General features: G+C 34.4%; 1 protein-coding gene across 5 annotated transcripts in view; it reads left to right on the top strand.

The window, feature by feature from the left end:
* The window catches only part of CTNNA3 (catenin alpha 3), a 1,696,848-nt gene that overhangs the window by 446,228 nt on the left and 1,234,374 nt on the right, over positions 1-16,246 (top strand). For 4 of the 5 annotated variants that reach the window (XR_006194484.1, XR_006194482.1, XR_006194483.1 and 1 more), the window contains exon 1: positions 2,555-2,590. Coding sequence is in view for 1 of the 5 variants with exons in the window: in XM_042908368.1 (XP_042764302.1) it covers positions 2,387-2,590 (204 nt within the window). In the remaining 4 variants the exon portion in view is untranslated. Of the gene's footprint in view, positions 1-2,386; positions 2,591-16,246 lie in introns of those variants that run through there. The other variant, XM_042908368.1, reaches the window with a different exon arrangement.

Raw genomic sequence — 16,246 nt, 5'->3', positions numbered from 1 at the left:
GTGGAGGTTCCTCAAAAAATTAAAAATAGATCTACCCTATGACCCAGTAATAGCACTGCTAGGAATTTACCCAAGGGATACAGGAGTGCTGATGCATAGGGGCACTTGTACCCCAATATTTATAGCAGCACTTTCAACAATAGCCAAATTATGGAAAGAGCCTAAATGTCCACCAACTGATGAATGGATAAAGAAATTGTGGTTTATATACACAATGGAATACTACTTGACAGTGAGAAAGAATGAAATATGGCCTTTTGTAGCAATGTGGATGGAACTGGAGAGTGTTATGCCAAGTGACATAAGTCACACAGAGAAAGACAGATACCATATGTTTTCACTCTTATGTGGATCCTGAGAAACTTAACAGAAGGCCATGGGGGAGGGGAAGGAAAAAAAAAGTTAGAGAGGGAGGGAGCCAAAACATAAGAGACTCTTAATAACTGAGAACAAACTGAGGGTTGATGGAGGGTGGGAGGGAGGGGAGGGTGGGTGATGGGTATTGAGGAGGGCACCTGTTGGGATGAGCACTGGGAGTTGTACAGAAACCAATTTGACAATAAATTTCATATTAAAAAAATATATAATAGTGAGCCAAAGAAAGACATGGCAAAATTTGCAAATGAAATAAGGAGGTAGATTTAGATGTAAATGAATCCTTGACATATGGCCAAGCCTATGGTGAGGTTATTTCAATTATATGCATGGATAAAGAAAATGTTAAACTTGGTATTTGTAAAATTAATTTCCTTTCAATTTTTTTTCATTTTTTGTCCATCTGAAAGAGAAAAATGGAGAGACTCAGTAACACAATAGAAAAATAGAAATGGAATAGAATCATGAAAGGAAGAATTCTTCTGAATCATTTTAAGACATTTAACCAGTTTTATAAAAGATATATTTTAGTTGTATTTTATATTATAAAATATGTGAACATTATAGAGTGAATTATATACAACAAGTCTACGAGACAGACACAATCTCCAGTTACAAATGAAGGGCATACATGGGGTATCCAAAATGTGAATCATCAAGAAAAGCAATACTGTGCAAACACTGGTGACTACTAATTTTTCTTTCTTTCTAATTGTTTTGAAATGTTTCCTTTTCTGTTATAATTTTCTCTTCCTAGCTTGGCCCTAGCTTTGTAGTTTTAAAAATTTTATCCTACATTATATCCCAATGATTCATCATAACGTAATATAGGACAAGGATCAATGTAAGATTACATACACACAATATGCATACACCTGTGTGTGTGTGTGTGTGTGTGTGTGTGTGTGTGTGTGTGTGTGTTTACATAATGTAAGATTAGACCCTCTGACCATTGGGTGTGTTTGTGTATGTGTGTATGTATACTCACATGTGCATGCACATCTTGAAGATCATTGTATGATTTCATTTTATGTTAAGGGTTCTTCAGAGAGCTTTTATTTGATATTCTTTCTCCAATTATCACCTTATGCTTAACCTTGGAAAGGCTTCCCCTCTTGATATATTTTAATAAAAGAACCTTTAGAGCCACATACCCTCCATCTTTTCTTCATAGGCTGTAGAGTATCTTGGCTTCTATTGCCTGAAGACTTATATCTAATGGAAACATTAAAAATACCATGTCAGGTTCCAGTAGTGGGAAATAGCTGGAAGTTATAATAGATCAAATGGAAGACAGAGTTTTACTTTTAAATTAATAATTAAATTCAGAATTCTCTTTGATATGTTAGTGTTGAGGCTAATTAGAGTATATGATTTACAGTGAGGCATGATGAAAATAATATTGAATATTGAATATTATACAACTTGGATATTAATCTGAACTTCACTGTTTATTTGCCTAATGACCTTGAGTAAGATGGCTTCAGCCTGACTTCTCACAAGTTTAAGTGTGTGGTTACCAGTATCTTTACTGCCCAACTCTTTATAGTGTTGTCAGGATGAGATGATATATGTTAAAATATTGTGTAAACAATGAAGTTCAATATTAAGGTGACTACTGTAAATAATATTTAATATGTGCCATGCACTATATTAAGTCTTGTCATAATTTTTACAACAGTTTTATGAGACAAGCAACATTAATATTCTAGTTTTACAGATCAGAAAGGTGAGGTTCGGATTGTGAAGGACACATGATTGGGTTCACACTATAGGTCAGTGGGAAAGGCAAGATTTGGATACTGGTCTGTCTGACACTAGACTTGATTTTAATAATTGCACAATTTTTGTCACTCACTTGAATAATAATTGCTACATAGAGTTATGCATGGAAGTAAAATTCTCTTTATTATCACATCTGAATTCTAAATGAGAAAATGAAATAATATTTATTTTTCTTAAAAACAGAATGCCATAGAGTTCTAATCATCCAAATGTGTTCTTCCTTTAGAATTTAATTATCTTGGATCCACTCACAGTGACTGAGGAAGAAATAAGACCATCACTAGAAAAACGTCTTGAAGCCATTATCAGTGGGGCTGCACTGTTGGCTGACTCTTCCTGCACAAGAGATTTCCATCGGGAACGGATTATCGCAGAATGCAATGCCATTCGTCAGGCTCTCCAGGACCTGCTTTCAGAGTACATGAACAATGTAAGTAACTGGTTTTCCACCAACCCCTTACAATGGGTATGTACTGAGGTTCTTTCTGTGTACAAATGTAATAATTTACAAATGAGTACATGATTTTACATGGTTTGGCTTTCTGAATGGGTTCTACTCACAGAGTACAGCTTTGAAATAGGAATTTCTAGGGATGAGATCCAACAGTATATAATTGTTTTATTTGAGGAAGTATTTAAATATTAGTTGAAGAAGAGAGTCAGGATTAGAGAAAAGAAACTGGAGTTGCACATCAATAAAAGGAAGATGAAAAAATGGGAAGGTTGTTCAGGATTACATTGGTGAATAACAAAATTGGAATTTAGGTAGTATTAGATCAAGTGAATGCTGCAGGAATCAGGGTTTAGTTTTGAAGGTGTAGAGTGCCTGTAGTTTGTCACTTTGGCTCCTAACCTTTTTCACAAATGATATACTTGTATAATTTTTTGCAGTTTGACCTACCTCTTAGGAATATTATAAATGTTGTCTAAATTTAGACAAATGAAAAAGTATTTGTTTCAAGATCCTTTTGGTTTCATTTCATATATATTCATATGTGATATATTCAGTTCATATGTATTTTTCTACGTCCATCTATGGAGTACATATGCCAGTTTTTACACTCAAATTATTGCTGTTTTTAAAATGAACAAGAAAGCATTGAAGACATTGTCAACCATATATTGATCATGAAGCCCCCTTAAGTAATAGAGCTAAATAAAATGAAGGATTTATAATATATATATATAATATATATATAATATTTTGTTCATCTTCTTTATAAATGGAATAGTTCAAGAATTATGAGAGTACATTTTGAAAATTATTAGTTACAAATCATATGACTTTGGGGTATGAAGTTGAAGATTTAAGATTGTTCAGTATAAGTAATTTATGTGAATAATTGAAGTGTGCTAAAATTAGTTAATGAGTTTTAAGGCTCCTTCTGCACATTTGATGTATCTTCATATCTTAATATTTGATAACTTTGGCTCCTGACCAAAAGTCTCTTGCCTGTCAAGAGATCAAAGTTGTAAAGCAGACTTTGTTAATAAGAACATGTTAGTAATGTCATGTCTTGCTTCTGAAGCTAGAATGTCTTCAATTTTGGCATATAATATACTCTTTTTTAAATTTCTAGTATTTTAAAAAAAAATTTATGGAACATTACGACAAAGCATAAGAAATAGAAAGTTATATAAGAAAAGCATGAACCCAGAAAGCATATAATACATTTTTAATTAAAGATTTTTTTTCTAATGTTTGTTTACTTTTTAGAGAGAGAGAGAGAGACAGAGACAGAGAGACAGAGTGTGAGCAGGGGAAGAACAGAGAGAGGGAGACATAGAATCTGAAGCCGGCTCCAGGCTCTGAGCTGTCAGTACAGAGCCCGATGCAGGGCTCAAACTCATGGACAGCGAGATCATGACCTGAGCTGAAGTCAGATGGTTAACTGACTGAGCCACTCAGGCATCCCTAGTTAAAGAGTTTTTAAGGGAATTTAGCAATTATAAGAAACTCAAAAGATAGTATTGTATCGGATTTCCTTCTCCCATGATCTATAAACCATTAAAATTATTCTCATATTTATACATACAAATAAAATTGCATATAAGTTTATTTTAATCTATAAAGTATAAAATTATAGATAAATTAACTTTTCAGATATAAAGTTGTTTTATTCTTTTAGATGCAAAAGCAAACAGATACACATGCACAGTCACACACATACATAGTTGGGGATGGCAACATAATCGTAGAGCTTGATGCAAAATGAAAATGCAAGTACCCTTGTTTAAAATCAGGGAAAAAACTTTTTTTCCCCTCATAGTCTTGATTGACCTAAGAAGGTAATTTTTACTTGCTATTTAATGTTAGGTTCTCTGTTACATAGTACTTGTGAGAACATGCAGACCCTCACAGGTGTCTCTAGCCCTGCCCCATGACCATGACCCACTTTGCCTTGTGCTAAGGCCCCCACTGGGAGTGGAGGGTGGCAGTAATTGTTGGGTGGGAGAGCAGGTGGCTAAGGACTTGTGCCCGAAAGGCAGAACTGCTTGTGAGTCTAGGGCATATGCTCCATCACTAATATACACAAATCCCAAGGTAAAATTATTAAACATTTCAAGACTGTGGTAGCAAAGCATTAAAGGCCAAGCATGGGGTTCCTTTCTGACTATGGGGCCCTGAATACAGTCACAGGCCCCTGAAACTGGTCCTGTACATCATAAATACATACCACATAAGTGATTTTATGGCTCTCTTCAACTTTTGGTTAAAAACTATTTGAGTTAAAAACTATTTATACCAAAGGTGAAGTGATGAGAGCATTTTGCCCTGGGTATAATCATTAAGAAGGTGCATTGTCTCTAGATATTTGTAAACAATAATAAACGAACTGAAAGTTGGTCTGGTTTTTGCTATCACCAAACTCTAGCAATTCTAAATGTTAAGTGATAAAGTGTTTTTCTCAAAATTCTTTCGTTTTTTTAAGTTCTAAACAATACTAAGGTTATAATTGACTTTTAATGATATGTATGAATGATTCAAATTGCACATCTTATGATTATCCTTTAATAACCATGACATTCCTTAGGCATTTAAACAGCAGATTCAAAGAAACAATGACGACACAATGATTATAAAGAAAAAGAACTAGAAATATCAATTCTGATATTTATGTTATCACTCAGAATTTTTATTTAAATTTAAAATTATAACAATAAAACAGAATTGCTGGGGTAATATTTGTATTAGGGAAATGCAAATTTCATGCATTTGAAGTTCATACGTGAAATCCTTTATTGAATTTGAGCACTAACTGAAATTTGTTCTTCTTTTAAAATTTGTCAATTACTTTAAAGTTAAAGAACAAATCAGAAAAATAATGGTTATTACTGAAAAGTAATTTTGTCATGTAGAGGAGACAGGTGTTTAAATATTTACTTCAGGTATAAAATATGTTAAGTGAGTCACTGAAAAAAATGTCTGTATATATATATATTTCTTACTGCTCTTTTTCTTAACAAGGGTTTACTCTGATAGTTTCAAGGCCCATTTCTCAAGAACACATAACCTATTTATTTATGTTACTAATATCCTTCTCTTCGGTATGTTGGTTTTAAGACAAGGTAAGTTCTATGTTAGAAGAATGAAGTGGAAAGAAACTTTTTCATTTATAATATGCAAATAATTAAGATCAGAGGTAAGTACCTTTTAAAAAATCATGTCCAGAAAATTATCTTAATTTTTTTTTAAAGTAGACTTAGAAAAAAATTTTATTTAATTGATTAGATCATACTACTCTTTATGCTTGATGGAGGCCGTTTTCTTCTTCCTTCCTCCTTCCTCCATGTTTCCTCTTCTCCTCTTCTGGCAAAGGAGAGTAAACACCCCCTGAAATTCATTTCCCTCTTAGCACTTCCCATTTTTAGCTCTCATCCCTGTTGGCATTCCTGTGTTTATTTGTGTGCCTTTCCTGGACAGGAGCTCCAAAAGAGTGAGGACTCTCTCCCTGGCCCTTAGCACAGAGACTTTCAGGTAGCAGGTGCTCAGTGATTATCATTTGGTTACAGGTATATTGAATTTAGTACTTGCTTCTTCTCAGTTTTTAAAATTAAAATGGACAATGTGCCTAAAGCAGTTAATTTATATTTATTTAATATATTAAATAATAACCATGGAGAAAATATGGGGAGGATTAATGGTAAGAATAGAAACCTGGGATAGGAAGAAGGGCACAGAGGTGAGAAATCTGTTCTTTGGGTGATCTTAGTATATTTGTATATTCCTTTCTCTTAGGATATAATGTTAAATACTTGTTGAGGAGGGCATTTTTTTTTCAGGGAATGAAAGACTTATTATGTGTGGGTAATATCTGGCGATCTGCCCTAATGTTGGTGTAGAAGTCAGAGCAGGAGGAGCTAAATTTATGAAATGGTGGTCTACATGATCAGAAACCCATTTATATGCACAGTATATTAACTTTCTATTGTAGGTAAAACCCACTAATAATAAAAAAAATATGAATTTGTAGTATTATGAAAAAGTACTGCACAAGCAGTATAATAGTTCCTTTTCATATGAAAGTGCAGAATTTTAGGCCTAATGCTAGTATCTGACCTAGCCAATTAATATTTGAATTAAACAGCATGAACCAATCTGGAAAAACTGTGGGGTATATTATCAGAACACGTTTCTAGGTTTATTTTTATTCCAAGTTTATATCAGAAATGACGCTTCTTTATAACTGTTTAATCTGCTTTAACGAAAGGGAATGCACTTTCCTGGTATTAGCTGAACTCAAACCTTTCTCAGAATTTGCTTAAAAGATTTTAGATGGCTCTTATACTTAAGTCCTCAACTTTCCAGTTTAAGGAATGTTGTGTCTAATTTGGTGGGCCTGGTTTGCTTTTCAGATTAGTTAGGAGCTTTTCTATTGGGCTGTTGATAAAAAAAAAATGCTTGGTAATTATTGAGACACAATAAAGATAACCGTAAAAATTTAAAGCAAGATGAACACTCATAATCTGTGCATCTTTTATATGAATGTAACTTCAAGGTTTCAAATTTTGTTAGTCTATTGGGTACAGAGAAGTTGAGCAGTGGGAAATGAATGTAGCTTATGGTTTCTCAGGTGCAATCCGCATGATCAGTATGAATCTAGGTGACTTTACTTTCTTAAACAGATCAGTAAGTCTTGATCATTTGTTTTTTTGACTGAAGCTCTATGTTTAGTAAGTTCAATGTCTTGTCACATTAATAAGAAATTAGTAGGTAATGAAACCACATGGATCTATAACGGGTAAAACAGTTGACCACTTAACACTTTAGTGATTATATATGATTGTTCTAATGTTTTCCATAATATATGGAAATAATTATTTTACATCCATAGGTCAAAAGTCGGACATAAGTTTCACTGGGCCAAAAAAGGAAGTGTTAGAGTGCTCCAATCTTTTCTGGAGAGTCCATTTCTTTGCCTTTTCCAGCTTCTAGAGGCCATCCATAGTCCTTGGTTCACAGCCTCTTTGTGTATCTTCATAGCCAGCAATGTCACATTTCCCTGACCCTGTTTCTGTCCTCACATCTACTTCTCTGACCACATCCAGGATATGTTCTCCACTTTTTAGGATTCATGTGATTAGATAGGGCCCACTCAGATTATCCAGGAGAGTCATCCCATCTCATGGCTCTTAACCTTAATTACATTTACCAGGTTCCTTTTGCCATGTAAGATACCATGCTCACAGGTTCTGTGAATTAGGGTGTGAGCATCTTTGGGAAGCCCATGATATACACTAATACCAGTCTTCCTTAGTCTCTTCTGTGGAATCATCATCACTCCTTACATTTTAAATCTATTGTGGTTAGTATCTCTTACTTTAAGCTTTATGCAGGTAGATCACATATCTATTTTATTTACTATTTTATCTCTAGCCCAAGATATAATACTTGGCATTTAGAAAAAGCTAAATTGTAGTTTTTAATGAAAGAATGAATGAAATTATTGCATATTGTATATTCCCTATAATGGAGAAACTTCTTCTCTGGCATTCAATGAAATGAGTTTTGAGCGTCTACTAGATTTATACGATGAACTGCCTGTTATAAAAGACCTTATTTTGCAAAGTATAGGTCTCTTCTAAAAATCAGTGTGAATATTCAGAAATAAAATTTTCTCATCACAGTCTCTTCATTTGTATGCACATCTAGGTATATTCCACAAGATTTTTACTAATTAAAAAATATACTCCAGAGAACATTCAGAATTAGATGAAGTTTAACTTCTGTTTTTTTAAAACTTAGAAGTAAAAAAAATGTCTATTTTTCTAAGACATTTCTGCTGTTTTTGTTATACCTTCAGGATTGGTTAGGTCTAGTCTGTCTTCTCTGATGTACAGCATAATTAAGGAATTCTTCATGTGGATGGGGCAGAGTGAGGAGGCTCTAAAGAAGGAAGGGTCTTAGAGAGAAGTTTTTTTTAATGGTGGTCTTTCTATAGTTGGTGAAAACAAAGTTGGAGGTGAGTTGTCATCATGATTTAGTTCTAAGAATCATCAGACATGGATATTTCCCCCGGGGTGGATTTAAATCATGTTGATATTGTTAAGTTTGGACATATTACTGAACAGAATCTTCAAGTGATGTAAGGTTGTTGGTGAAGTTAGTACTCAGATTGGTACTTTATTAGAGAGGGTATTAGAGAGGTATTAGGGTATCAGAGAGTTTAGTGAGTGATGGCTAAAGTAAGTCAGGCCTGGCTGTATGCAGGGACTAATTTGCATTTCCAGACCTCTTACTTGCTCAATATTTTCTTCTTTTGGTGTCTTATGTGAAAGTACATTGTTGGTTCTCATTATGTATTTGTTTAGTGACTAAATAATCAAATGGACTGGCTTTTGTTATTCAGAGACCTATCTCATTTGTAAGTCTTGTGTTTAATTTCCCTGTCCTGGGGAATTATAAAGATTTGCTAAGCCAACAAAGAGATGTTAAAGGGTTTTTCTTCCATATTAGTCCTCCACCTCTTCCTTGAAAATCCATTTTAGAAATAATTTCAGCCTTATTTGTCCTGATGATAAGGTAAAGCAGTTAGGATGATCTTTATGCAATGACTTTTTGAATACTAGAGACAGGTTAGAATTAAAATTCCAAAGAGGTAAAGGCAACCCCAAATCTCTTTTCTTTTCTTTTCTTTTCTTTTCTTTTCTTTTCTTTTCTTTTCTTTTCTTTGACATAACTGGCTTTTCTAACACAGAGAAGAAGGCAGAGATGTAGACAAAATGCAAAGATGGAGGAATTTATCCTAAATTAAAGAATAAGGTAAGGCCATGGCCAGAGAACTAAGTGAAGCAGATATAAATAACATGTCTGATGAAGAATTTAAAGCAATAATCATAAGGATACTCACTGTGCTTGGGAAAAGAATAGAAGACATCAGCAGTACCCTTAACCTAGATTTAAAGAGTTAAAGAAGAATGAATCAGAGATGAAGAGTACAATAAGCAAGATTATAACATACTTGGTGCAATTCAGGCTAGAAAAAGAAGAATGAAAACAAAAAAGAATGAATTAATGACCTAGAAGACAAAATAATGGAAAGCAATGAACTTGAACAAAAGGGACAAAGAAAAATTATGCAACACAAGAAAAGACTTAGGAAACTCAGTGACTTCATCAAATGGAATAACATTTGTATTATAGGAGTCTCAAAATAGACAAAGGGGAATGAAAAGGTATTTGAAGAAATAATAGCTGAAAACTTACTTAATTTGGATAAGGAAACAGACATCCAGATCTAGGAGGCACAGAGAACTCCCATCAAAATAAAAAAAAGCAGATGAACATTAAGACATATTGTAATTAAATTTGTAAATATACTGATAAAAAATCTTGAAAGCAGCAAGACAAAAGAAGTCATTAGGTTACAAGGGAAAAACCATTAGAGTAGCTGGAGATTTTTCAACAAAACTTGGCAAGCCAGAAGGGAGTAGCATAATATATTCAAAGTGCTGAATGGGAAAAATCTACAGCCAAGAATACTCTATCCAGCAAGGCTGTACTTCAGAATAGAAGGAGAGATAAAGAGTTTCCCAAACAAAAACTAACGGAGTTCATGACCACTAAATTAGCCCTGCAAGAAATATGAAAAGGACCCTCTAAGTGGAAAGGAGAGACCAAAAATTACAGCATAGAGGCAGGAAATACAAAAGCAGTAAGAATGAATGTTTCTGTAAAAATCAGTCAGGAAATTCACACAAAAAAAGAATATAAAGACTATAATAACATACACCTAAAACATAGGGAGGAATGTAGAAAAGAATTTGTTCAAACTTGAATGACCATCAACTTCATATAGACTGCTATTTACAGAAAAAGTTGTATATATAAGCCTTATGGTAATGATATATCAAAAACCACTAAAACTTGAAAAGAATAAAGAGAAAATAATCCAAATATATACTAAGGAAAATCAGCAAAACATGAAAGAGAAGAGACAGAGAAGAGAAGAGAAGGAAAGACAAGAAAGGATCAGAGAAAATTTCTAAGCAACAGCAAAACAATAAAATGGCAATAAGTACATATGCGTCACTACTTACTTTGTGTTTTTTTAATTTAAATTAAATTATGTTAATTTTTTTAAGAGAGAAAGAGGAAATGAATGGGGGAGGTGCAAAGGGAGAAGGGTGAGAGAGAATCTTAAGCAGGCCCCACGTCCAACACAGAACATTACAGGGGACTCAATGTTACGACCATGAGATCATGACCTGAGCTGAAATCAAGAGTCAGACACTTAACTGACTGAGCCACGCAGGTGCCCCAATAATTACTTTGAATATAAATGGATTAAATGCTCCAATAAAAAGACATAGACTGTAAGAATGGATAAAAACAAGATGCAGCTATATGCTGCATACAAAAGACTCATTTTAGACCTAAAGACTTCTATAGATTGAAAGTGAGATGTAGAAACTTTTATCATGCAAATGGATATCAAAAGAAAGCCAGGGCAGCAATAATTGTATTGAACAAAATAGACTTTAAAACATAGATTGTAACTAAGAATGGCACTATATAATAATAAAGGGGACAATCCAGCAAGAAGCTATAACAGTTGTAAATGTTTATGCACCCAACATGAGAGCACCCAAATGCACAAAGCAGTTAATAACAAAAATAAAGGAACTAATTTATAATAACATAATAATAGTAGGGGACTTTAATACTCCACCTACATCAATGGACAGATCATCTAAACAGAAAACCAACATGGAAATGGTGACTTTGAATAACACACTGGACTGGATGGACTTAACAGGTATATTCAGAATATTCCATACTAAAACAGCAGAATACACATTCTTTTCAAGTACACATGGAACATTCTCCAAAATAGATCACATATTATGTCACAAAACAGGCCTCAACAGAACGTTGAAATCATACCATGAAACTTTTCTAACAATACACTATGATGTTAGATGTCAACCAGAAGAAAAAATCTGGAAAGACCACAAATACATGGAGGTTAAACAACATGTCACTAAATAATGAATGGGTCAACCAGGAAATCAAAGAGGAAATAAAAAAATACATGGAAACAAGTGAAAATGAAAACACAATGGTCTAAAACCTTTGGGATGCAGCAAAAGCAGTCCTAGGAGGGGAGCGTGTAGAAATACAGAGCTACCTCAAGAAGCAAGAAATATCTCAAATAAATAACCTAACCTTACACCCTAAAGAGTCTAGAAAAATAAAAACAAATGAAACCTAAAACCAGCAGAGGGAAGGAAATAATACAAATTACAGCATATATCTATAAATGATATAGAAACTAAAAAACAAAACAAAACAATAGAACATATAATGAAGCCAGGAACAGGTTCTTTGAAAAAATCAATAAATTTGTATACCTCTAGCTAGTCTTATCAAAAATATGAAGAACCTAAATAAATAGAATCACAAATGAGAGAGGGAAAATAACTAATACTCAGAAACACAAACAGATTATAAAAAACTATATGCCAACAAATTGGACAACCTGGAAGCAATGGATAAATGCTTAGAAACATATAAATTGCCAGAACTGAAACAGGAAGAAATAGAAAACTTGAAAAAACCAATAACCAGCAAAGAAATTGAATCAATATTAAAAAAAACTCCCAACAAACAAAATTTCTATTGTAGAAAAGAACACAGGCAGTAACTTCTTTCACATTGGCTATACCAACTTTTTTCTAGATATGACTCCTGAGGAAAGGGAAACAAAAGAAAAATAAACCATCATGACTACATCAAAGTAAAAAGCTCCTGTACAGTGAAGGAAACAATCAACAAAATTAAAAGGCAACCTGTGGAATGATAGAAGACATTTGTGAATGAGATATCCAAAGTGTTAGTATCCAAAATAAATAGAACTTATAAAACTCAACACCTAAACAATGGCAGAAGACATGAATAGACATTTCTCCAAAGAAAATATACAGATAGCCAATGGACACATGAAGAGATGCTCAGCATTAGTGATCATCAGAGAAATACAAATCAAAACTACAATGAGATATTACCTCACAGTGTCAGAGTGGCTAACATCAGCAACAGAAGAAACAATAGGTGTTGACAAGGATGCGGAGAAAGGGGAACCCTCTTGTACCATTGGAGGGAATGCAAATTGGTGCAGCCACTCTGCAAAACAGTAGGGTGTTTCCTCAAAAAGTTAAAACTAGAGCTGCCTTACAATTTAGCAATCGCATTACTCGGCATTACCTAAAGAATACAAAAAATACTAATTCAGAGGGACACATGCACACCTATGTTTATAGCAGCATTATCTAGAATAGCCAAGATTTGGAAGCAGCCCAAATGTCCATTGACTGACAAATGGATAAAGAAGATACATATATCAATCAGCCATAAAAAGGAATGAAATTTTGCCATTTGCAACAACATGGATGGACCTGGGGAGTAATATGCTAAACAAATTAAGTCAGTCAGAGAAAGACAAGTACCATATGATTTCACTCTTCTGTGGAATTTAAGAAACAAATGAGCAAAGGGTAAAAAAAAGAGAGAGGGAGGCAAACTAAGAAAAAGACTCTTAAATATACAGAACAAACTGATGGTTACCTGAAGGGGGAAGGTGATAGAGGGGCACCTGGGTGCCCTCCTTTATCACTTTCATCTTAAGCATTAGTTAAGCGTCTGACTGGTTCAGGCCATGAACTCATGCTCTCACGGTGTCTGACTCATGATCTCATGCTCCTGAGTTTGAGCCCTGTGTTGGGCTCAGTGCTGACAGCTCAGAGCCTGGAGCCTGCTTCAGATTCTTTCTCTGTCTCTCTCTGCCCCTCCCCGGCTTGTGTTCTCTCTCTCTCTCTCTCTCTCTCTCTCTCTCTCTCTCTCTCTCTCTCTCTCTCTCTCTCTCCCTCTCTCTCCCTCTCTCTCCCTCTCTCTCCCTCAAATATAAATAAACATTAAAACAAAAATTAAAGAAAAAAAGAGGTGATGGAGATTATGGAGTGCACTTGTGATGAGCACCAGGTATCGTATTGAAGTGTTGAATCATTACATTTTACACCTGAAACTAACATTACACTGTATGTTAACTAACTGGAATTTAAATAAAAAAAAAAAATAGAAAAATTAGGGGCAACTGGGTGGCTCAGTCGGTTAAACTTCCGACTTTGGCTCAGGTCATGATCTCACAGTTCATGGGTTCGAGCCCCGCTTTGGGCTCTATGCTAACAGCTTAGAGTCTGTAGCTTGCTTCAGATTCTGTGTCTCCCTCTCTCTCTCTGTCTTTCCATGCTGACTCTCTGTCTCTCTCTCAAAATAACAAATAAACATTAAAAATTTTTAAAAAACATTAAAAAAATAAAATAAAATAAATAGAAAAGCTAAAATAAGAAAAGTACAGGCATTCACTGATCTACAAAAGGCTTAAGTCAGAACTATTCCAAGCTGACCTAGATGTTTTGTCACCTAGAAATTATGTGACCATATTTGTATTGTAGATAGGATAATACGTATGAAGGATTATAAGAAGAATTTAACATATTTTATTGACAGATTCTGTATTGGCCATAAATAATTGCTAACACATAAAATTTGAGTTAAAATTCTATTACTGTTGTTGCAGTTTCTAATTGCATAATTCTTCTATATATATTGTGCTAAGAACTGGTGATTTCTGAGTATTAACAATCATAATCCTAGTTGTCAAGGGGAATGAAACAAATAAGTAAGCAAAATAGAGCACAATAAAATTGTATAGTAGTCAGTAGTAAATACAATAACAGCACCAAGTAGGGAGTAGTAAACTCCTCTGTGAAAACTTCACAGAGAAGAAGAAAGCTCTCACACTGGCCTTTGAAGCACAGATAGGTTGGAATTCCAGAAAGGGGCAACAGCCTGTGCAAAGGCATAAAAGCAGGAATCAACCTTATGTGTTTGGTGTCGGAAGCTATATAAGCAGTGTGGTTTGGGTGAAATGTATGGGAAAGAAGGAAAGATGACATATGAGGTTAAGTATTTACAAATTTAGGAATAGGTTTCTTTCAAATATTTGATAAACTTAAAATCTCTTTGCTTTCAAAACAAGTCAGACTTCAATTTAAGCCTTTCTTTAATGCTAACCAATTATGAGTCACTCATAATATTACCTTAGCAATTTCATTTTATAAATTTGTTTCTATTTGTTATTCATAATCACATTATGTGATTCGTAATATGAAATATATGTTTGGTATTTGTCCCATTTTCCGGCATAGAGCTCCTAGAACCCTTGGACTTTTATAAGTGATGAGAATGATAAAAGTATCTTTTGTTATATTAATGAGGGGGCTTTGGACCTAAGGATGAGGGCTGGTTATCAGGAAAACTAACCATGTGATTAGAGGATTACAGCTCTCAGTATTACCTCCTGGCCTCCTGGGATGAGGAGAGGGGCTGGAGGTTGAATTCAATCACTAATGGCCAGTGATTTAATCAATCATGCCTATTTAATGAAGCCTCCATAAAAACTCAAAGGATGGTGTTCAGAGAGCTTTCAGATTGGTGAACACATGGAGATTCAGGAATAGAGGCACACTAGAAGGACATATCTTGTGCCTCTTTCCACATACCTTGTCTTATGCATCCCTTACATTTGGTTGTTTTTGAGTTATATCCTTTTATAATATCCTAGTAATCCAGTAAGTAAAATGTTTCTCTGGGTTCTGTGAGCTGCTCTAGCACATTGATTGAACCCAAGGAGGGGGTTGTAGTAACTTCTTGTTTATAGCCAGTTGATCAGAAATACAGGTAACACTTGTACTTGGAATTGGCATCTGAAGTGCTAGGGGGGAGGTGGTGACAAATCTGTAGTTCTGAACTCTTAACCTATGGAATCTCATGCTATCAGAATTGAGTTGAAATGTAGGATACCCAGCTGATATACTGAGCACTGTTTGTTGGCATGGGCGAACCTCTCCCCTGCCACATTGGAACTGGTACTAGAATCTTTTACCATTGAAACATATTTTTGAATTAATTTGTAGGTAGCCTCTGAATAAAAATGTTATCTTACCATTGTGATATAAATTTAGCATCAAAGACCAACCTCTAGCTTTATTTCTGTGAAGACATGGACAAGCAACTTGTAGTTGATTTTCTTGGCTACTGGCTACACTTAAAAATTAATTGGAGATGAAGTGTCTGGGTGGCTCAGTTGGCTGAATGCCCTACTCTTGATTTCAGCTCAGGTTATAATAACACAGCCTAGGAGTTTGAGCCCTGCATTGGGCTCTGCGCTGACAGTGTGGAGCCTGCTTGCGATTCTGTCTCTCCCTTTCTCTCTGCCCCTTTCCTGCTCACATTCTTTCTTTCTCTCCCTGTCTCTTTCTCTCCCTCTTTGTCTCTCAAAAATAAATAAATAAACATTAAAAAAACCTTTAAAAATAATTAATTGGGAGAAGACTGTTAGTGATATACAAATTGCAAATTGTCCCATCATATTTTGGTTCCTTATTTTGCATCAGAAATTTTCACAGTATATATTTAAGTCTTATAACCACAACAAAATAGCTTATTGAATTCTTGACATGAATTTATTCATTTTTTTTCCTCTGGAAGATAAATTGAAACTAGGTTTGACTAGGTGTTTTC

This window comes from Panthera leo, chromosome D2 (genome assembly GCF_018350215.1).
Source record: "Panthera leo isolate Ple1 chromosome D2, P.leo_Ple1_pat1.1, whole genome shotgun sequence".
NCBI classification, from domain to species: Eukaryota; Metazoa; Chordata; class Mammalia; order Carnivora; family Felidae; genus Panthera; species Panthera leo.
This window is presented reverse-complemented; position numbering and strand designations above follow the sequence as displayed.